The 23,935-nt window shown below is 42.6% G+C and overlaps 1 protein-coding gene and 1 long non-coding RNA gene across 6 annotated transcripts in view; one reads left to right on the top strand and one right to left on the bottom strand.

Annotated features, from left to right (window-relative positions):
- The window catches only part of LOC144608883 (uncharacterized), a 213,962-nt gene extending 202,657 nt beyond the window's left edge, over positions 1-11,305 (bottom strand). Inside the window, exon 1 of the long non-coding RNA XR_013549249.1 lies at positions 11,192-11,305. This is a non-coding gene — a long non-coding RNA (uncharacterized LOC144608883). The remainder of the gene's footprint in view (positions 1-11,191) is intronic.
- Positions 11,306-11,368: 63 nt separating this feature from the next.
- snapc5 (small nuclear RNA activating complex, polypeptide 5) lies at positions 11,369-18,108 on the top strand. 5 transcript variants are annotated; one of them, XM_078427097.1, is made up of 5 exons: positions 11,463-11,515; positions 13,025-13,154; positions 13,231-13,349; positions 15,064-15,159; positions 16,479-18,108. In XM_078427097.1, exons 3-5 carry the CDS (start codon positions 13,260-13,262, stop codon positions 16,611-16,613), a joined length of 321 nt encoding a protein of 106 aa, XP_078283223.1. In that variant the 5' UTR covers positions 11,463-11,515; positions 13,025-13,154; positions 13,231-13,259; the 3' UTR covers positions 16,614-18,108. The 5 variants fall into 5 exon arrangements, with proteins under 5 accessions (XP_078283222.1, XP_078283223.1, XP_078283221.1 ...); XM_078427096.1 differs by having other exon boundaries at positions 11,369-11,500; positions 13,025-13,349; XM_078427095.1 differs by having other exon boundaries at positions 13,025-13,349.
- The last annotated feature ends 5,827 nt before the right edge of the window (positions 18,109-23,935 follow it).

The following is a 23,935-nucleotide window of genomic DNA, read 5'->3' as shown; positions in this document are numbered from 1 at the left end:
TCATTGCTTCAGGACAAGTGCAAAGTGACTCACAACAAGCTGGAATTAGTTCAACATGAAACTATGATTATACATGACCCACTGGGCACTAGGTTGTAATTGGGGCAGATGTTAACTCGTGGAGAGATTTTTTGACCACCGGGCATTCACAGGTTATGGAGGCTGGGCAGGAAATTGAAGATGAGACTAATGACCAGATCAATTATGACCTTACCAAATGGCAGAGTGGGCATTAGGTCTATTGCTGCTTTGCTCTCTTATCTTCTTAGATGAAAAATATTCCAACTCCACAGTAAATAAGAGCGACTACAGAGAAATAAGGAAACTATGATTGGCTGCAGAATGCTGTGTTTACAGATCTCAACCTTCTAGCAGTAACAAAAATAATAATAATAATAATAATGTATTTTATTTATATAGCGCTTTTCATATACTCAAAGACGCTTTACAGAGATTTAGAGAACATAGGGAAATTAATAAATAGATAAATAAGTAAATAAATAAACGAACAGAGAAAGGAGACAGAAGGTGAGGTGACCTTCAGTGGTTGAAGGCAGTACTGAACAGGTGAGACTTCAGCGATGTTTTGAATGTGGTGAGTGTGGAGGAGTCTCTAACGTTTTGGGGTAGTGAGTTCCATAGGGTGGGAGCAGCGATGGAGAAAGCCCTGTCCCCCCAGGATCTGAGTTTGGTCCGGATGTGGGGGGATAGGAGATTGGCAGCAGCAGAGCGGAGGGTGCAGGTGGGAGTGTGCCTGTGGAGGAGGTCGGTCAGGTAGGATGGGGCCAGGTTATGGAGGGCTTTGTAGGTTATGAGGAGGATTTTGTACTGGATTCTCTGGGGGATGGGGAGCCAGTGGAGTTTATAAAGGACGGGGGTGATATGGTCACGGATCGGGGTGTGGGTGAGTAGACGGGCAGCGGAGTTTTGAATGTATTGAAGTTTACTGATGATTTTTGAGGGTGCGCCATAGAGGAGGCTGTTGCAGTAGTCCAGACGGGAGGTGATGAAGGCGTGGATGAGGGTTTCTGCAGCTGTGGAGGAGAGGGATGGACGGAGACGGGCAATGTTTTTGAGGTGGAAGAAGGCTGTCTTTGTGATGTGTTTGATGTGTTTGTCGAAGGAGAGGGCTTGATCAAAGATGATTCCAAGATTCCGGATGTGAGGTGAGGTGGATACTGGGAGACCATCAATGTTGAGGATGAAGTTTTGGGTGGATTTGGTGAGCGTTTTTGGACCAATGATGATGATTTCAGATTTGTTGCAATTGAGTTTGAGGAAATTTGATTGAAGCCAAGATTTTATTTCAGTGATGCAGTTTGTCAGTGTAGAGTGTGTGGTGGGGGAGATTGACTTGGTGGAGATGAGGAGCTGGATATCATCGGCGAAGCAGTGGAAGTTGAGACCATGACGGCGGATTAATTGACCAAGGGGGAACAGGTAGAGGATGAAGAGGAGGGGGCCAAGGACTGAGCCTTGGGGGACACCTTGGGGGAGGGGAGCGGTGGGGGATTTACAGTTGTTAATGGAGATGAACTGGTGTCTGTCAGAGAGGTAAGATTTGAACCAGGATAGGGCTGTGCCGGTGATGTTAAGGGAGGTTTCAAGTCGGGTGAGGAGAATGGAGTGATTTATGGTGTCAAAGGCGGCGCTGAGGTCAAGTAGGATGAGGATGTTGAGGTTGCCAGCGTCGGAGGAGAGGAGAATGTCGTAATGAATGCAATGATGCAGCTGCTCTCAAAGGGATGTCTATGTAAGGAAACAAGGTCATGCCACATTACAAGGTGGGGGGGGGGGGGGGGGGTGGTCACACTTTGTTCCAATATTCTTAACAGTCTCTATGGCAAGGTAAGAGTTTCAGATGGAAATTATGGGTATTTGTGAATACTGCACCATATTTTATGCACATTATTCATTCTATTCTTGCAGTTGCTGTACATTTGGTGAAACCTCAAAGTATACTAAGTAGCATATTCTTGCACTTCAGAACAGACTCATTTCAATAAGGCAATATGGTACTTAGTGTTAAACTTCAAAACAGCAACAAACTGAAAGAATTTCATCACTACAATATTTTTCACAACTTTCAGACATTTTAAAGCATTATTACACCAAATGAGGTACTTACAAAGCATAGTCATGACTGTAATATAGGAAACAATACAGCAATGTTCACAGATCAAACTATCATTGACAATATCAAGGTATGCTGTTTTTATTGATGATGACTGAGGGATGAGTACATTTTAGGGCATAAGGGGAAAACCTGTCTGCTCAACTTCAAAACATGACTGTTGGGTCGTTCAGATTGGGCCTGGTTAACATTTCATCAAAAACCATGCCTACAACACTTAAAACATAGTGGTACAGCACTCATCAATATTGGACATAAACTTTGCCTTATATTTTATGGTCAAGTCTTTGAACTACAAATCTATTGATACAGAGACAAGCGTGGTACCCACTAAGCCAGAATTGATATGTAGACAGGAGGGAAAAACAGAAAACAATAAGCTGGAAGTTGGTAATCAATTCTTTATTAAGCATTTCACCAGCAAGTGCACTCACAAGCGTGACAATATTGTGAATAACAGGATGATCCTATGTCAAAAATCTAATCCCATCTGAAATACAGGCCACCAACATTGAGTATGTGAAATGATTCAGGGAGAACGCTCCATTAGAAAGGCTGAGTAGAAAAAAAGTGACAGTTCAACTACTCTGGTGTGTCGAGAATTGCTCCTAGAACTGAAATCTAAACGAAAAGTCACATATATAGTGGACTATATCTTTTTAAAAACTACTCTACTGAGGATTGATTCAGAACAAGTTTGACAATGGTCAGACACCTAAAATGTAACAAATATGAACATACTTTTAGGTGGCTTAAATTCTGAATAAATATACCTGTAAAGGCATGCCATAATTACACAATAATTAAAAGGGGGTCAAATGATGTTTGATGTACCAATCAGAGATTGTGGTTACAAAACATAACCATAGTTCAATTTTTTTTTAACTCTTTCCTTGCTGGGAGTATGTAAATGTTAAAACAACACTCTCCATATCCTACTAGACATCTCTCAATTTCACTATGAGAGATTGCGAAAAAGGAAAAAAGCCTTTGAACTGTTAAAGCTAACAAGAATCCTAATGACAATATTCCAGCAGTTTCATCCCAAAAATTGGCCTAATTAGCAACAATTATTGAAGAAGCATCCCTGAAGTCTCTTCAAGGTACTACAAATTATTTATAGCTCAAAAACAGGTCAATGTAGTCAAGTGGTCTATGCCAGTATTTATTTTGGAAAAAGAAGATACTTATTATTTTTTTATACATGGGTATGAGGGAATCAAGGAGATCACATATTCTACTCTGATCTGCACAAATAGACAAAACATCTTAATCTACTTGATCATACTCCAACAATTAGATATCTCCTCTCTCTAGTCATCACAAAAGTTGGATAATTCTAATTGAATACTTAATTCTGGCTTTCAAGTTTTTATCTAACTTCAGTTAAAGCTGCTGGTTAATCTTAAGGATAAACGACAATGCATCTGTTTTGTTACTAAATGCCAAAATATTAGATACGAATATAAGGGGAGGGATTGTAACTGTAGCCAGGCTACCAGGTAAGTTCTTTTATTTTTAAATAAGCAGGACAAGAGAAATTTCTAAGGAGGAATAATGTTAATTAACATGAACAGAGAAATAAGACGATGGCTTATCTTGACCTCACCTCTACTTTCCTATCCATTCCCATATCCTATGATTCAATTAGTATCCAAAACTTTAATAATCTCTCCTGAGTGTACTATGTATCTGAGTATCCATTTACTGACCCCTTATCCTGAGACCTATGCCAACTCACTACCAGAGTAACACACTAGATCTCAATTCCTCTAAGGCCACTACCACCACATCTGCAGGTTTCAAAACACACGCTGCATAAGAAATTTTCCTCATGTCTTTCAGAATTTTTCTTTATTTCTACCTATGACGTCTAGTCCTCAACATCTCCACCAAAGAGAACAGCCTCTCACAATCAACTCTGCCTAGACTGTTCGTTACATCTGTCAAATATTCTTTAGGGTTTCCATTCTCCAAGGAAAACACATCCAGCCTCTCTAATCTATCCTTGTAATTGTTATCCCGCATTTCAAGAAACATTGTCATAAATCTTTGCTGGACCCTCTCTAATGATTTCACATTCTTCCAATAGTTCTAGCTGCTGTGCCACTTTGCGATAACTCACTGGCGATGCACGTAAATTTCTCTTAATTCAAAAAGATTTACACACTCTAATTAAGATGTCACATTTAAAAAAGGATCCACATTACATGTACAGCCTCCTAAGTATCAAGAGCATCCTGCCTCAGGTTTCTCCTGTATACATTCAGGCATACCCTTTTTCACTCAGAAGAAGGTTCACATATGAAATGAAGTACCAGGGGAAATGGTTGAGGTCAGTACAATTACAATGTTTAAAGGACATTTGGACAGGTGCATGGATAGGAAAGGCTTAGCGGGACGTGGGCCAAATGCATGTAAATGGGCCTAGCTCAGGAATACACTTTGGTCAGCATAGATGAGTTGGACTGAAGGGCTATTTCCATGGTGTATAACTCTATGACTCTAAACAAACTGTCCACCATTCACCAATCAATCTATATGTCGGTCTTAAATTCTTAAATAGATACAAAATGCTGGAATAACTCAGCAGATCAGGCAGCATCCCTGGAGAACATGGATAAGTAACGTTTTGGGCTTCGAACTGCTATTCTTGATGGATTAGCTGGCCACATGGAGTCAAAGAGTTCTGCAAGAAGTGTGTTGAGATGTTCTTTAAAATGCTCTTGGCAGTGAGGACTGACAACCTCTCTGTTCTTATAAGAAAATAACTGCAGATGCTGGTACAAATCGAAGGTATTATTCACAAAATGCTGGAGTAACTCAGCAGGTCAGGCAGCATCTCGGGAGAGAAGGAATGGGTGACGTTTCGGGTCGAGACCCTTCTTCAGACTGATGTTGGGGGGACAGGACAGAGGAAGGATATAGGTGGAGACAGGAAGATAGAGGGAGATCTGGGAAGGGGGAGGGGAAGAGAGGGACAGAGGAACTATCTAAAGTTTGAGAAGTCAATGTTTATACCACTGGGCTGCAAGCTGCCCAGGCGAAATATGAGGTGCTGTTCCTCCAATTTCCGGTGGGCCAGACTGGGAATGGGAGGGGGAGTTGAAGTGCTCGGCCACCGGGAAATCAGTTTGGCCAACGCGGACCGAACCCAGGTGTTGAGCAAAGCGATCGCCGAGCCTGCGTTTGGTTTCGCCGATGTAAATAAGTTGACATCTGGAGCAGCGGAAGCAATAGATGAGGTTGGAGGAGGTGCAGGTGAACCTCTGTCTCACCTGGAAAGACTGTTTGGGTCCTTGGATGGAGTTGAGGGGGGAGGTAAAGGGACAGGTTTGCATCTCGTGCGGTTGCAGGGGAAAGTGCCCGGGGATGGGGTGGTTTGGGTAGGAAGGCACGAGTGGACCAGGGAGTTACGGAGGGAACGGTCTCTGTGGAACGCAGAAAGGGGAGGGGATGGGAAGATATGGCCAGTGGTGGGGTCCCGTTGTAGGTGACGGAAATGTTGGCGGATGATTTGTTGGATCCGCTGGCTGGTGGGGTGGAAGGTGAGAACGAGGGGGATTCTGTCCTTGTTACGAGTGGGGGGAGGGGAGCAAGAGCGGAGCTGCGGGATGTAGAAGAGACCCTTGTGAGAGCCTCATCTATAATGGAGAGGGGAAGCCCCGTTTCCTGAAGAATGAGGACATCTCTGACGCCCTAGTGTGAAACACCTCACCCCGGGCGCAGATGTGGCGAAGACAAAGGAATTGGGAGTAGGGGATAGACTTTTTGCGGAGACCGGGTGGGAAGAAGTGTAGTCCAGATAGCTGTGCGAGTTAGTGGGTTTATAGTAGATGTCAGTCACTAGTCTGTCTCCTGTGATGGAGATGGTGAGGTCCAGAAACGGAAGGGAGATGTCAGAGATAGTCCAGGTATATTTAAGGGCAGGGTGGAAATTGGAAGTGAAGTGTACGAAGTCAGTGAGTTCTGCATGGGTACAAGAGGTAGCACCAATGCAGTCATCAATGTAGCGGAGGTAGAGTTCGGGGATGGGGCCGGTGTACGCCCTGAACAGGGATTGTTCGATGTGCCCGACAAAGAGGTAGGCATAGCTAGGGCCCATGCGAGTGCCCATAGCTACACCTCTCGTTTGGAGGAAGTGGGAGGAGTCAACGGAGAAGTTGTTATGGGTAAGAACCAGCTCTGCTAGGCGGAGGAGAGTGTTGGTAGATGGGGATTGGCTGGTTCTACGGTCGAGGAAGAAACGGAGTGCTTCGATACCATCCTTGTGGGGGATGGAAGTGTAGAGTGACTGGACATCCATGGTAAAGATGAGGGAGTGGGGGCCTGGGAACCGGAAGTTATCGAGGATATGGAGAGCGTGTGAGGTGTCTTGGACGTAGGTGGGGAGGGATTTAACCAGGGGGGAAAGGATGGAGTCGAGGTAGGTGAAAATAAGTTTGGTGGGACATGAGCAGGCAGAGACAATGGGTCTGCCGGGACAGTTCTGTTTATGGATTTTAGGTAGGAGGTAGAACCTCTCTTTCTTGATAAGTTCTCGTACAGTCTTGGTTTTCAAATACTCATGCTCAATTTACTGGGAAACAAGGATGTTGCACAATGCATTGCTTGGTCCATTCTTTCCACAGCCCTAGCTTGACAAAAGATTGAAAATGCATTATAGCAACTGAAAAACAAGACATTAGGAGAAGAATGTATCCCTGCTGAAGTTGTAAAACTAGGCAGGGAGGGACAACTGTTACCAATTCACCACCTCATTTCCTTCTTCTAGGAAGAGGAAGGCTCTTGGGAACACCACCATTGTGCTATCTTCAAGAAAGTAAATAAATCTAATTGTAGCAAATTACTGTCCACCACGGAGAATGTGAACATAAAGAGGCTTCCAGAACCATCTGTGGGTTTTTTCTCTTTTTAGAGACAGAATCAACATGACATTGACGATTCCCAAGAAAAAAGGCAGGGAGCAACACCAAAAAAGGATTATGGATGATCCTTAGCAAATGTAGCTGCTGCCAGAAATTCATATCCATTGTGGGTCAACTGTAAGTCATGAATCTTACCAGTGGCTTACTACAGGCCTGATCACAGTGCAGTTTAGGCATACGAGAACAATTATCGCTGTCATATAGTAACATTTCAATGGATTGTAAAGATATAATACTAAAAGAGTGTAGTAACTATTATATGGTTCAGAATAAAGCGCAATAATCAATCATGATACCATACACAGTCTTATACCCTGGCTTACATTGACGGTGCCAAAATAGAGATGTTTGAATGCTTTAGGTTCCTTGGAGTAAATATCACCACCAACTTGCCCTGAACCACCCAAATTGAAGCCATGGCCCAAAAAGCACACCAACGCCTCTACATCCTCAGAAGGCTTAGGAAGTGCAGCATGTCCTCGATAACTCTCACCAACTTCTACAGATGTGCCATAGAAAGCATTTTACCAAAATGCATCACAGGTTTTGGTACAGCTCCATCCAAGACCATAAGAAATTGCAGAAAATTGTGAATGCAGCCCAGACCATCACACAAACCAACCTCCCTTCCATGGACTCCATTTACACTTCATGCTGCTTCGGCTAGGCCACCAGCATAATCAAGAATGTGTCTCACCCCGGTCACTCCCTCTCCTCACTTTCTCATCAGGTAAGAGATACAGAAGTGTGAAAACGCACACCTCCAGATTCAGGGACAGTTTCTTCCCTGCTGTTATCCGGCAACAACAATTAGAGAGCGGTCCTGAGCGGTCTACTTCACTGGAGACCCTCAGACTATCTTTAATCGGACTTTACTGGACTTTATCTTACACAAAACATTATTCCTTTTATCATGCATCTGTACACTGTGGATAGCTCGATTGTAATCATGGAAATGGTCTGAAGAAGGGTCTCGACCCGAAACGTCACCCATTCCTTCTCTCTAGAGATGCTGCCTATCCCGTTGAATTACTCCAGCTTTTTGTGTCTATCTTCGGTTTAAACCAGCATCTGCAGTTCCTTCTTACACATATTCTTTCCGCTGACTGGTTAGCATGCATCAAAAGCATGTGGCAATAAATACATGTGGCTATAAACTAAACTAAACTAAACTACAGAGAATAATTGAATCAGGCATATGTTTATAACTTGCAGACTGTGAAGTTCCGATAATGTATTGGGAACACGTTATACTGGTACTTAACATTCAGGAAATGTTCCAGGAATAATGTCCAAATAAGAATTAAGGACATTCTTTTAGGAAGGAGATGAGGAGGAATTTCTTTAGTCAGAGGGTGGTGTGTCTGCGGAATTCTTTGCCACAGAAGGCTGTGGAGGCAAAGTCATGGATATATTTAAGGCAGATATAGATAGATTCTTGATTAGTATGCATGTCAGAAGTTATGGGGAGAAGGTAGGAGAATGGGGTTAGGAGGGAGAGTTGGACCAGCCATGATTGATTGGCGGAATTAACTTGTTGGGCCGAATGGCCTAATTGTACTCCTATCGCTTATGATCATATGAAAAAGAGTGCTATTTGAATCAGTACGATATATGTCATTTCATTGCCTGGGTACCAATGACATAATGTGTTCCCATTGGTCAAGCCATCATGGCCTTGTCTTGCAATCTTTCAGAATGTATTCAACTAGCAGGTAAACTGGTATGTTTTTATAATTTTATTTTGTTGTTGTTTTTGTTAACTAATATTTTCCCCAGCACAAGATCAGTATAATGGATCTGCATTCTGCAGGGATACATTTTGAGCATGTTTAATCTGTCTCAGGACAAACAGGAGTATCTGAATAGTGTGTGGGCTTATTACTAACAGGACTAATATCAGGTCTTAAAATAAATGCTTTAGATACGATGAGACATGATGGGAATCATGTCCAAATAATAGCTCATAAGTTCATAAGTGACAGGAGCAAAATTAGGCCATGTAGCCCATCAAGTCTACTCCTCCATTCAATCATGGCTGATCTATCCTTCCCTCTTTTCGCTATTCTCCTGCCTTCTCCCCATAACCCCTGACAGCCATATTAATCATGAATGTACCTATCTCTGCCTTAAAAAAAACATTGATTTGGCCTCCAGTCTTTTGTGGCGATGAATTCCACAAATTCACCACCCTCTGACTCAAGAAATTCCTCCTCATCTCCTTCTAAAGAAACATCCTTTAATTCTGAGGCTATGACATCTGGTTCTAGATTCTCCCACCAGTGGAAACATCCTTTCCACATCCACTCTATCCAGGCCTTTCACTATTCGGTAAGTTTCAATGAGGTCCCCCATCATCTTTCTAAACTCCAGCAAGTAGAGGCTCAGTGCTGTCAAACTCTCATCATATGTTAACCCACTCATTCCTGGGAATGATTGTGTCACAGCTAGTAATAATAGACTATCCATTGCCTTATAGACGAAGGGGTAAGGTAAACTGAAAACCAGGCAGACAGGATTATTTGCAGGGATAAAAATAACATTTGAATTGCTGGACCCAAGAACTATAAAAATATGTTGCAAGCTTTGTGCCCTTGAGAAGGTCCCCAAGGTAAATTATTTTCCTATGTATATAGTCAAATAAAATCTTTCCTTGCTTGAATTCCATTGGCTCATAAGTGCCCATCATTCCACAAAAAGATTTGAAATTCCGCAGGGAATTCACAAGATCAGTATAATGGATCCGCATTCTGCAGGGATACATTTTGAACATACATTTTGAGTTCCACAGGGGTCGGTGCTGGGGCCGCTACTCTTCACTTTGTATATTAATGATTTGGATGAGGGGATTGAAGGCTTTGTGGCCAAGTTTGCGGATGATACGAAAATAGGTGGTAGGGGAGGTAGTGTAGAGAAAGCAGAAGCTCCTGCAGAAGGACTTGGACAGGTTGGGCGAGTGGGCAGAGAAGTGGCAGATGGAATATAGTGTAGTAAAGAGTGGAGTCATGCATTTTGGTTGTAGGAATAAAGGGGTAGACTATTTTCTAAATGGGGAGAGAATTCAGAAATCGGAGGTGCTAAGGGACTTGGGAGTGCTGGTGCTGGATTCCCAAAAAGTTAATCTGCAAGTTGAATCAGTAGTAAAGATAGCAAACTCAATGCTCGAGTTTCTTTCAAGAGGGCTTGTATTCAAAAACAGAGATATAATGCTGAGGCTCTATAAGGCGCTGCTAAGACTGCATTTGGAAATTTGTGATCAATTTTGGGTACCATATCTGAGGAAGGATGTGCTGGCTCTGGAGAGGGTCCAGAGGAGGTTTACAAGAATGATCCCAGGAATGAGTAGGTTAACCTATGATGAGCGTTTGTCGGCACTGGGCCTGTACTCGCTGGAGTTTAGAAGAATGAGGAGGGACCTCATTGACATATACAGAATAATGAAAGGCTTTGATAGAGTGGATGTGGAGAGGACGTTTCCACTAGTGGGAGAGTCTAGGACTAGAGGTCATAGCCTCAGAATTAAAGAATGTTCTTTTAGGAAGATGAGGAGAGATGTATTAGTCTGTGGAGGCCAAGTCAGTGGATATTTTTAAGGCAGAGATAGATAGATTCTTGATTCGTACTGGTGTCAGAGGTCAAGGGGAAAAGGCAGGAGAATGGGGTGAGGAAGAGATGGATCAGCCATTTTTGAATGGCAGCGTAGACTGGATGGGCCTAATTCTACTCCTATCACTTATGACCTCATAAATGTTTCAAAGTCTCTTGACTTTTTCAGAGAGAAACAAAGCCTCATCATTGTCTTAAATGGTGAACATCTTAGTTTTAACCCGTGACATCTAATTCACGATTCTTCAAGCCAGGAAACTTGCTTTCCAAATCGAGACCTTCAGGATGGAGACACACGAGCCTGCAGATGCTGGAAGCTTGAGCAAAATACAAAGTGCTGGAGGAGAGCAGCGGGTGAGGTGGAGGGAAATTGACAGGCGATGTTTTGGGACGGGATCCTTATTCAGACAGTCTGGGTCCCTCCAGCAGTTTGTTTTTTGTTTTGCTCGACCTTCAGGATCTTTTATTTACAATCATCTCCCCTCTCACTTCACAGCCCCCAGACAGGGTTCGGGCAACTTACACAGCTTCGTACTTTCTGGCCCGTGGTACTTTGCAACGTTAAAGGAGCTCGATTCGGTGTAACCAATGGACAAAACCACTGAGGCCGGATTAACTCCAAAATCGGCAGTTCGGCCACAGTGGGCTTCACTTCAGGCTTTCGGTGCCGGCGCTGGAAGCGGGCTCTGGGTGAACGCCGCCACAGCTCCACCGTTTGCAGGCGACCAGCGGTTGCTAGGGGACGTATCTCTAGCCCGCATGCGCGGGGAGTCGGAAGTGACGGATGGGTTGCGTGGGGCAGTGGGTTCCGGTCGTGTCGGACGCCGCGCAGGTGGGACATGTTCAGGTAGTCAGCGGGCCGACGGGTCTGGGTGGGTGGTGCAAAGAGCCCCGAGCTGCAACTGAAACGCCCAAGCTCATAGTCTCAGCGAAACCTTGCACTTTGCATCGGTTTCTTCAAGTCTGATGGTTAAAAACGGGGCGTGGTGAATGATAAGAGTTTGCAGTGGTGCAGCAAGGTGTGTGACCGGCATGTATCGTCGGTAGCCAGGGCTTCCATCGGGGAATTAATCTGCAGCTATTAGTGTGGATTTGATGATAAAGCTTTCCCTCTGCCTTAAACATTGTTGAGTTTGAGTCATGGAGCTCCTTCCCTGACAACAGTGAGGAAACATTTTCTTCTTGCAACGAACAGTCTGTTAGAGGAACGTAGCGGGTCGAGCAGCATGTGTGAGAAGAAAGGAATTGTGGATGTTTGCGGTCGGGACTCTGCAATTCGTTTCCCTACACAGATGATGCTGGACCTGCTGAGTTTCTTCGGCAGATTGTTTGTTGCTCCAGATTCCAACATCCGCAGTGTCTTGTGGCGCGACACGAAACGTCACCTATTCATATTGTCTAGAGAGATGCTGCCTGACCCGCTGACTTATTCCAGCACTTTGTGTCCTCCCGTGACACCTTAAACTGTGCTAGAACAGTGAAGATGCAGCTGCCAAATTACTGGGCTAGAAATCCTAAGTCCGAGACCAACAGATCTGAATTAATAGCCACCTGCGACTGTCAATTTTACACCAATCCTACACTGACTTATTTTATTCTCCCAACATTCTTATTGACGCGCCCCTTCTCTCTCTCCCCCGAATCTACTCACGGCACACGATGGGCAATTTATAGGAAATCCACTTAGTCACAGGGAGAACATGTAAACTCCACAATGACAGCACTCAAGGTCGTCTCTATTGCAACTCAGTTAACCAACTACCCGTCCCCCACCACCAGATTTGTGCCTTCAGCATTCACAAACTCGTTTTTTGGGGGAAAAACCTTCTAAGATTTCCACCATCCTTTGTTTAGAAAATGTATTGCTTCTAATTTCAAAGATGAATGGCTTGGTTCTCAGTTTTTTTCCTGTACTTAAATCTCCTCCATGTCAAATCATTTTGAACATTTCCATTAGAATGTAGCATAACTTTCTAAAGTCGGTGTTAACTCAGATTGGATATTTATGCTAAAGTGGGTAGCGGATGGAGAGAGCTTCTGCTTTTTTAGTAGTACACAGAGCAGTGTAGAAATAGTGCACAGGATTAATTTTCCTTTGCTGGATGCCTAAGGTCAATGGTCGATATGAGATCTGAAAATTCTTCCACAGGTGAAGTGAATGGGTGGACAGTTTGGATGCTAATGCACCCGCCATTTGTACCAGGCTTCTGACAAAAGTATTTGAAGTACTTGGAGCCATCATAAATGCTCTTTCTCCATTTTAAGCTGTGAATGACCAGGGATTTTCATGTCGGTGAAGGTGTACTAATATTGTGGATGTGATTCCTCCAAGTACTGAACATTTTTTCTCTCTCAGGTACTGATTGACTCGTGAAAAGACCTTTATTTCATGACATGCTGCTATTTTGTCTTTAATTAGCAGTCTACATATCCAAAGCTGCTCCTGCATATCTGTCCTGGTCTTCACGCATGGATAGCTGCTCCTGGTAGGACTGCAATGTATGATTGAGTGCAACCTTTCATAAATTTGCTGGATTCTTAAGTGAATTAAACATCTTGCAGGTGAGCTGTAAAACACAGCGAGGCTTAGAATGTTGAGTCGGCTACAAGAGCTGAAAAAAGAAGAGGAAGCTCTGCTGAAGATCAAAAGCACTTTACAAGATCAATTAAACCGACTCAAGGTAAATCCACAAAGAAGATTTGTGTTTAGTGGATTGTCCTCTTGTGGTGCTGTGCCATGCCAGGAAATGGAATCCCTTTCAATCAAATATTTCCAGGTTAGGTGACGTGCCAGATAAAATGCACAAATCCTTGCCACTATCTTACCATTCATCTGTCCAGTCTAAGAACATAGGACAGTGCAATGCAGGAACAGGCCCTATGGCCCACGATGTCTGTGCTCAACCTGATACCAAATTAAACTAATCTGTTCTGCCTTCATGTTATCCATGTCTCTCCGTTCCCTTTATCCTATAATAGCAACAGCTTAGCAGGTAGGACAATTCTCAAATCCCATCTCTAACAAACCCTCCAGTGGACTTGGGGAAATTTAATCAAATACAAATCTCAGCATTTTAGTTACATCACATCAGTCCATCTCAGCAGTTCATGTATTTCCGTTAAGGTGAGAAATCCACTCAGGAAACTTAAACTGGACTGTTTGATCTGCTATAGGTGTGTAAAAAGAAAAAGGCAAGCACAGATAAGGATGGGTCCCTGACAAAGATGGGAGGATTTGTATTATGGAATAAGTAAATGGCACAGAAACAATTACCACGTGTTCATGAATTAATCCAGCCAGAAATACCAGAAAAGTGTCTAATAATTAAATGAAAATGGGTTTTTTAAAGTACTAGAACTACAAAACACCTTTCATTTACTTCTCAGAGTTTTAAAAGAGGTAGCGATAGAGATAATAAACGGTCTGGGTATAATCTTCCAAACATCTCGAATCGTTTATGTATGTTAACATGCAGGTGCAGCAAGGCATTACAAAGGGAAATTGTATGTTATCCTTATTTATCATCAGAAGATTTGAGTACAGGAGTAAAGAAGTCTTACTATAATTATATGGGGGCATTGGTGAGTTTTGTGCACAGATTTTCTCTCTTTATCCTGCAAGAAAGTATACCTACTACACAGGGAGTGCAGTGAAGACTCGTTCTGAGGATGATTTGTTTTCCATGAAAGATTGAGTTGGCCAGACCTGTATTGTTAAGAGCTTTTAGATGAACAAGAGATTGTATTAGCATTTAGAAAAATGAGGGCTCAACAATGTGGACATAGGAAGATGTTTCTACTGACCTATCCTGTTACATAATGCAGGCTCTGTCATGAATTTGTTCAGAACCAAGATGGATTCGAAGGGAATCGGGGATGCAGGGATATTTCTGGAAAATGGCACACAAATAGATTGGTCATGATCCGGTCAAAGTACTGAGTCTTGTTAGAATACAGCTGAGAATTTAATAATACAATTAGGCCTTACCGGTTTACTAAGATCATAATTAATCAGATTGTGGCCTCAACGTAACCTCCCTGTATAACCATTGACTTCTCTGAGCCCCAAAATCTGCCTCCTTGATTATATTTAATTATATTTAATAATTTACAATATTGAATGAGTCATTCAGTCATTATTTGTGTCAGTCATAAAATAATAATCTAAACACCTTCCAGCATTTGGTCTAAGAACATCAGGCCATGCTGAATTTTGATAGAGGCCTGAGGGGCTAAATAGCTTTTCAGTTTCTATGTTCTATTCCTGTTTGATGTATTTAACCTCTATGCAATGTCGGTATATTTCAAAATGCATCATGATTGCAAGTTATTGTTAATGTGGCTATCTGCAGCTTTAGGAATGTGTCCATGTTGATGTGAGTTTGCTGATTGCAGGTAGAAGAGTTGGCCTTGCGATCCATGATCATGACCAAAGATGAAGGTCACTCTGTTGGCACTGACAAGTGTGGCCAAACACCTGAATCCATGGAGGTGAGAAATTTGTTTTGTGCTGTAAATACTGTGATGTTTAATAACATTTGCAAGATGACAGATTAGACAGGCACAGTGACTGCTTGTAATTTTGTTTTGGTTATCTGCTGTTTTAATTCTGGTATGCTTCTAGTATTTGTATGGACTTTTCTTCATTCATACTTGCACCTTATTTCTTTGTTCGATTTTGCCATTACTTGGAGAAAATATTGCAGGAATTTAGAACAAGATAGTACGGCTGAACAGATTACTTTGTAAAGAACCCATTGTGTACCTGCTTCTTTGCATTTTTACTCTGCTTCCTCTGTAGTTTGCTCATTTGTGTACGGGCCTTTTAATTTTTCCTCTTGGGTTCTGCCCTACACTAACTATCCTTTGGTCAGCTTGTCACCAGTACTCTTTTTATCAATTTGAATGCTGTATCCTGTGATTGAGAGTAAGTCAAAGGCTGGGAATTCGGCTGAAAGTGAATCATCTCATGACACTCAAGTCTTTAAATTTGCAAAGTACAAATACAGAACATGACAGTGTACTGTATTTACCTGGATAAGCACAGTTCAGACAACACTCAGAAACTTAAATCCATTCAGGATAAAATAGCCCATTTGATTAACGCTCTCAGAATTTTATGTGAAAAACACTATTTTTCTTCAACTTGCATTTCTTGACCATGAACAGATAACATGACTTTGTGTTAAAGAAAATTAGAATACAGGCCATTTTCTAGGGATACAACTCACCATTAATCTGGGGTACTCTGTGTTTGGTCCAGATTCTCAGTGAAGTGAAGTTGTGTATTTTCAATGACACATTAAATGGACACATTAAACGGTGAGAAAAATCCCAGAATATTACTTTGAGGAGCTCTTCTTGGCCTCCCTTCCTGACATTTATTCCCCAGTACTGAAAGATACCTGATCAATTTCTCATTGCTATTTGCAGAAGCTTGCTGTACACAAATTGGCAGCTTTACACTCCAACACAACTAACTGTAAATGGATTTGAGATTTTATAAGGTTGTGAAATTTTCCCTAAACTGAAAGGTATCTTCCTCAAGCCTGCGTAATCCATATCCCTGTCCCCAAGTCCAAGGTTCTCAAATGTAGGGACCCAACCGACTCATTCCCCTCAAAATGGGGTTTGAACTAGAAAAGAGAAGGGAGCAAAACATTTAATATTATGCAAAAGCATATTTTGCATTAGAATAGTCATTCTAATCTTAAATTTAAGGAGTAAAAGTTCTTTGAGATTCATTATAGCTGTAACCTAATGTGTCTATTGAATACCTTATTTTCATTGCTAATCATTTCCTTCTACAGTCTTTGATGCAGGTAGACAATGAAAATGTCATCAATCAAACCCAGCTACAGTTGAACACATCCCAGTTTGTTACTCGTATAAGACATGATGATGAGGAAGAGGTGGAAGAAGAAGAGGAAGAAGAATATAACTAAATCACACTTTGTGGCAAGATTTTAAATTAATAGCACAAAAGATGTCTTCAGATTTTTTTTTAAATGTACAGCAAGTTGGATGTATCAACATAACAGCCTTTGAGAACTGCAGGCTGTAACTTCTGAAACATTGCGTTGAAAGTTGTGTTCATTGCTTCACCTCCTTGACAGAAACGGGAAGGACAGCTGCAGTGGAGGATAGTTGCAGCGTGCAATCTTTGTGCTGAATAAAAATGTGTTATTGGCACAAAAAACTGACAAGCCCCTGAGAGTTGGGAAGACGAAATCAAAAATGCATCTCTGAGGGTGTGCAAATTTCACTATTTCGAACTTTCTTGGAATGTGGGTGCTGAGGTTTTGGAACAATAGACAACAAAATTAGCTGGATATATAAATTATATTCAAATGCTGCAGTCTCTGTACTTGGCCACGGGATATTATATTATTTTATTACTTCTGTGCATCCCCTGAAGATCTCCAATAGTGACTAATCACTATTGCAGTATTACTTTTGTTAATAAAAAAAGCCTGTGCAGAAACTCCTGAAAGTACCATTACAATAGTAAGTGTCCATGTTTATGGTAACAAGCCTGGGTAGTCTAACAAGGAGAGAGGACTGCCTACCGAATGTCTACAGAAATTACACCGAGAGGGGAATATCTGGTGTGGCATCCATATTACTCATCTACAGCTGAGTTGGTAACTGCTTCTAGGTGTCATTACATTTCTTAACAGTTCACAGTATTGCATTGGCTATGTTTGTAGCAATGCAATTGATTACCCGTATCAGTACAAAGTGCACATAACCCCATGCATTTATCAAACCACAATAAAAAGATTTCCTTTAAATTGTTTTGGGGAAACAGAATGTACCCTGAGACAATATAAATGACAGCTGATTACTGAAAACAATGTTGTCCACCTGAGCAGGGTGTACTAAGCTTTTTGCCAGCCTTAATGCTGGGGCAAACAACCACTGTTTTTAGTTAATGTAAGCTGCAGAGAAAGGCAGGAGAGGAAGGAATAGGGTGCTATTTTTGATTGGGTGTAAGGCAGGAGAGGGTAAACTAATCACAGCTTCACAGTCCCCCTGTTCTGCATCCACAGTTTTAATGAGGCTCAGCGAAAGCCTGGAACGTTAACCATATCTCTCTTCATGACATGCTGTGTAATCTGAATATCTGGCATTTTCTGTTCCTAATTGATTGCAGCATAAAATGTTTTCTGCTTTTTAATTATTGTCCTGCAGCTAATTTGGTTCAGACTGTCCTTGCAGTCCATTCACACTTGGCCTGTGCCTGAGCTCATCTTATTTGTACTTGCAGGACATTTGGCAGAAGCAAAGCATTTGAGATATGAAATGAGATTCAGAATTTGGGAGTTGGGAAAGTTTATTTTTCTTATATTTTAAAGGGAGAATATCTGTGTCAAGGTACAGGGTGCAAAATGACATTGGTTTAGTTTGTATGTTGGTGATGGGAGATTGTAACAATCTATGGCATACATTTTGTTTCTGAATATAAATCTTTTTACTCCTAAATTCAAAGTAATCATAATGATTGTTGGATTATCCGGTGTAGACTTGAAGCTAATCATTGACAGGTAAACCATCAATACAATTAAATATCCTTTTAAGCCAACTCTCAGTGCATGTCAGAGAAGACTCGGAACCAAACAGAACATAAGCTGAATATAACAGAGTGAAGACACAGGCACTTCATGAATTGTTTTTCAAATCTAGTGCAATGAGAAGATTCCAGAGGAATGAGAATGCCAACATTGTTGCCTCTCAAGTGCTGGTGACAGCAGGAATAGGAGGAAAGGGCAGATGAATGCATGGCTGAGGTGCTGGAGCAGGAGTTAAGGCTTTTGGACCATTGCGATCTATTAGGAGCAGGGGTGATCTGTATAAGACACACAAGCTGCACCTGAACTAGAAGAGGAACAATATCCTGATGGACAGGTTTGCTGGACTCCTCAGGAGGGTTTAAACTAGTCTAAATTAACAGGAGGGTGGGTACCAAAAAGGGCTTATCCAGAGAGGTATTGTAAACAAAGATAGTTGTATGTGTTTTTTGAAACTTTTGAGGAAGCACTTTGGCTCATTGATCATGAAACTTTGTGGCAGGTGCTGGACAGATTAGTTTGCCTTTAAAAGATAATAAGATTCTGAAGCTGACGCAATCAGATGACTGAATGTTCTGCAGTGGCCTGGAGATGGACCAACGTCATTTGAACTGGGATTAAATAGAAATGTGTTATTGATCCTACCCCATTCTCCTTCTTCCTTGTCAATAGACAATAGGTGCAGGAGTAGGCCATTCGGCCCTTCGAGCCAGCACCGCCATTCACTGCGATCATGGCTGATCATTCACAATCAGTACCCCGTTCCTGCCTTCTCCCCATATCCCTTGACTCCGCTATCTTTAAGAGCTCTATCTAACTCTCACTTGAAAGCATCCAGAGAATCAGCCTCCACTGCCTTCTGGGGCAGAGAATTACACAGATTCACAATTCTGGGTGAAAAGTTTTTCCTCATCTCCATTCTAAATGGCCTACCCCTTATTCTTAAACTGTGGCCCCTGGTTCTGCACTTCCCCAATATCGGGATCATGTTTCCTGTCTCTAGCATGTCCAAACCCTTAATAATCTTACATGTTTCAATAAGATCGCCTCTCATCCTCCTAAATTCCAGTGTATACAAGCCTAGTCGCTCCATTCTTTCAACATGACAGTCCAGCCATCCCAGGAATTAACCTCATGAACCTACGCTGCACTCCCTCAATAACAAGAATGTCCTTCCTCAAATTTGGAGGCCAAAACTACAATATTCCAGGTGTGGTCTCACCAGGGCCCTGTGCAACTGCAGAAGGACCTCTTTCCTCGTATACTCAGCTCTTCTTGTTATGAAGGCCAACATGCCATTAGTTTTCTTCACTGCCTGCTGTACCTGCATGCTTACTTTCAGTGACTGATGTACAAGGAGACCCAGATCTCATTGTATTTCCCCTTTTCCTAACTTGACACCATTCAGATAATAATCTGCCTTCCTGTTCTTGCCACCAAAGTAGATAGCCTCACATTTATCCACATTAAACTGCATCTGCCATGCATTTGTCCACTCACCCAACCTGTCCAAGTCACCCTGCATCCTCATAGCATCCTCCTCACAGTTCACACTGTCACCCAGCTTTGTGTCATCTGCAAATTTGCTAATGTTACTTTTAATCCCTTCATCTAAATCAGAGGTGTCAAACTCATTTTAAGTCATGGGTCAGAATGGGCAAAATGTGACTTTGTGCGGGCCGGATCAGTTGTGCACGCGCGAACGCACACACGTGTGCTCCCACAGGTTTCGTTGCCTTCGTTTTTTCAACCTGCTCTCGTGAGTATCAGTCTCTGCTTTAACTACAAAGTGTTTTACTTTATGAATTTCATTTCTCATGAAGGAGATTGCCTAGCAAGCATTACTTTTATGATTGGTATCTAGGCCCTAGATAGAGCGGATGTGGAAATAACGTTTCCAGTAATAGGAGAGTCTAGGACCAGAGGTCGCAGCATCTGAATAAAAGGTCATACATTCAAAATGGAGATGAGGAGGAATGGGTGATGAATCTGTGAAATTTATTGCTGCATACAGCGATGGAGGCCAAGACATTGGGTATTATTGAGGCAGAGATTGATAGGTCTTGATTAGGTTACAGGGAGAAATAAGACAATAGAATGTGGTTGAGAGAGAAAATAGATCAGCCATGGTTGAAAGGCAAAGTGGACTTGATGGGCTAAATGGCGTAATTCTGTTCCCCCGTCTTACGGTCTTCCTACAGTGTTTATGTTTTACCCACAATGGGCTGGTGGGATGATGAACGGCCAAACAGCAGCTACCTGGCATGGTGAAAGATGGTCTGTCCATCATCTCACCTGAATGTCCCGCTCTCCATCCTTCTTATGTCTTTCTTCCCCTCACATCCTCTCCCCTCAGCTCTCATGTCCTTCTCTACCCTCACTTTCTCTCTCACCTGCCCTCTCCCTTTCCTCAGCCTATCCCTTCTCTCATCCCCACATCCTTCCAACTACTCCCCCACTGCCCTCCCTTCATCCTCTCTCTTTCCTTACCTCATCCCTAAATCCCCTCCCTTCCCTCATCCCTAAACACCATTCCTTCTCTCATCTGCTCCCTTCCTCACCCCTTCCCTCCCTACTTCCTTTCTTTACCACCTACTCCTCCACTCCCCTCCCTCGACACCCTCTCTTCCCTTCCTCATCCCTAAAAACCCTCCCTTCCCTCATCTGCTCCCCCTCCCCTTCCTTTACCCCCACCTTCTCCCTTCTCTTCCCTATTCCCGCATAATTACCAGCACGTCTTCACATCCCACCTAACCATAATCCAAACCCAGAGCCCCCACCCTGGAGAACAGCTCAGAATTTGGATTGCTGGCGGCGGTCCCATTCACAGTGCGGCGACTTCCCACCAGCCTTTATCCACGCACTCATCTGGGTCTCAGGTACATGGTGGTGGTCTCTGTGGCGGCAGTCCAGGCATTTCCCCGTGTCCACAACAACGCTGAGACTCCCCACCTTCTCCAGCGCCGGCCTCTTCCCACCCGCGTCACCGCGTGGCCGGATATGGGCGTAGCTTCCACTCACCCCCGGGAGCTGGGGAGTGGGGAGGTGACAAATCATCCCGCGGGCCGGATTGGACCCTTTTTGCGGGCCGGATGCGGCCCGCGGGCCGGTAGTTTGACACCCCTGATCTAAATCATTAATGTATATTGTAAATAGCTGCGGTCCCCGCACCGAGCCTTGCGGTACCCCACTAGTCACTGCCTGCCATTCTGAAAGATTGGATTCTCAAATATTATTTTCTGATCTATATACCAATGACTTGTTGCACTTGGAGAATGGCTGTCATTTCATTGTCTTTTTTTTTTTGCAGAAACTTACTGTAGCCTAGGTTTTTAAGAATATTGAGAAGACCAAGATACTCTACCAGTCTGCCTCAGCCTTATACATAACCCACAATACACAATTGAGCATTAGCCTGGAGATGCTTGAGGACTTCTGTTACCTCTGTAGCCACCTCTTCTGGTTTCTGTTTTTATTTGAAATTGCAGAATGAACCGTAGGGGGCAGATCTCAAACAAAGTCACAATGAATAAGTAGAAGAAGATGGAGAGACTTTGTAAATAGTGTCAAGATGGCCGAGAGCTTCAAATTCCAAGGCTTATTAGCAATTTGTTCTAGACCAACCACATTGCATCTATGGCCAAGAAAGCACATCAATATCTACAGTTTCTCACAAGACTAAGAAAATTCAGTATGCCTCCTACGACTCTTGCCAACTTCGACAGGTGCACTGTGGAAAGTATCTGATTGGATGCATCACAGCTGAGTTAGCAACATCTCTGCCAAAGGCTGCAAGAAATTGTGGAAGTAGTCCGGTCCATGATACAAAGCCTCCACACCATTGACTCCAACTACACCATGCTGCTTTGGGAAAATAGCCAACGTTAACAAGGACTATTTTACCCCAGTAATTCCCTCTACTTCCCTCCCCCGGTGACCCTAAGATACAATAGTTTGAAAGCACGTACGACCATATTCAGGGCCAGCTTCTCTGATGTTAGACTACGTTCCTCCCAAATGCTGGGGTAAACTTCCGATCTCCCATCCAACCTCATTGCGGACCTTGCACTTTTTATAAACTGCACTTTCTCCAGAACAGTAACGCTCTAATGCAGCAACATTATATTCTGTACTCAGTTTATAACTCAATGGTCTTACACTTTGGTGTGAAAGTTTGGGATTCACAGAGAAAGGTTAGAGTGATGCTTTTTGGCCAGGCACAAATCTCTGACGGACAAGGAACTGACTCAACATATAGCAGCTTAGGTCCTGCTTCCAGACTGGCCCAGAAACATAGAAAATAGGTGCAGGAGTAGGCAATTGGGCCCTTTAAGTCAGCACCATCATTCATTATGATCATGGCTGATCATCCTAAATCAGTACCCCTTTCCTGCTTTCCCCTCATATCCCTTGATTCCGTTAGCCCCAATAGCTACATCTAACTCTCTTGAAAACATCCAGTGAAGTGGCAGAGAATTCCACAATCTGTGTGTATTTTGTGAATCTTATTTCAGTGAGACTGATGCATGCATGAGATAATCCAAGCTAATTTGGACTCCCAATGCAACATTACAGATGTTTCATTCTATGATTAGTAGCACTGTTGAAGGTCCCTTATAAAACATCTTCAAATTACTTTGAAACCTAAACATTCAAATGTGAAATAAGAACATGACGATTTAGGAGAGCAGTTAGGCTAACCTTTTGAGTAGAAGTGCGAATATGCCAAGGGAGATCCTTTTCCATCCATTTGCAAGAAAATTGGCTATTTTCTGCTTCGAGGAACTTGATGCACATATTGACTCGATGCACGTAATTTTGTTCGGTATCTCGGTATCGAATGACAATAAAACTCTGTATTCCTGTAACTAAATAAACCACTCTTGTCCCGTGACTCTGGGGAAAGACCAGGTCAAACACACATGGCAACGTCACTATACAGATACTATGAACTATGATAGAATGTATCAACAACTACCTCAAGCCTACTGAAAGGTTAAAACAATATAAATTAAAGATAATTACACCAATGAACTCCCTCATCCAGTTCAGTTTAGTTTATTGTCACGTGTACCGAGGTAGTGAAAAGCCATTGTTGTGTGCTAATCAGCCAGTGGAATGACAATACATAATTACAATCGAGCCATTCACAGTGTACAGATACATGATAAGGGAATAAAGTTTAGTGCAACATTTGTTTGGAAGAATGCAATATCCCCATTGGAATTTTACCAGGAGTTTGGGTTTGTTGCAAAAGATATTTTTGGGAAAACGTGCAATACTTTTCAGTGGAGTGAGCCATTCTAATTCTGAAGCATCCACCCCATTGCAGTATCTGTCTAGGCAGAGGGAAAGAGAGGTTGAACTTGCTTTGTCAGTGGTTGCCACAGAGCAGCTGTTTCCAACCTGGCACAACATTGTGATCCTTTATATGAAAGCAGGCATTTGCTTACATTCAGAACTATTCCTATGAAAATGACACAGAGCTCATCCTCACACTGTGAAGTATTGTCATCAAAAACACACACAAGAGAGGCTGGTTCAAATACAGCTTAGAAAAGTTTGCTTACAAGGGAAACTCAGCCTTCACAAAGAGATTTGCCAAGTTCAGCTAAATTTGCTAACGGATCATTGAATTCCAAATGACATTCTCTCTCTGGAACCAATGAATAGTTTGCTAGATTGTTCTCCAAATG

This window comes from Rhinoraja longicauda, chromosome 33, assembly GCF_053455715.1.
Source record: "Rhinoraja longicauda isolate Sanriku21f chromosome 33, sRhiLon1.1, whole genome shotgun sequence".
Taxonomy (NCBI): domain Eukaryota; kingdom Metazoa; phylum Chordata; class Chondrichthyes; order Rajiformes; family Arhynchobatidae; genus Rhinoraja; species Rhinoraja longicauda.
The sequence above is the reverse complement of the archived record's forward strand: the minus strand, read 5'-3'. Positions and strand labels throughout refer to the sequence as shown.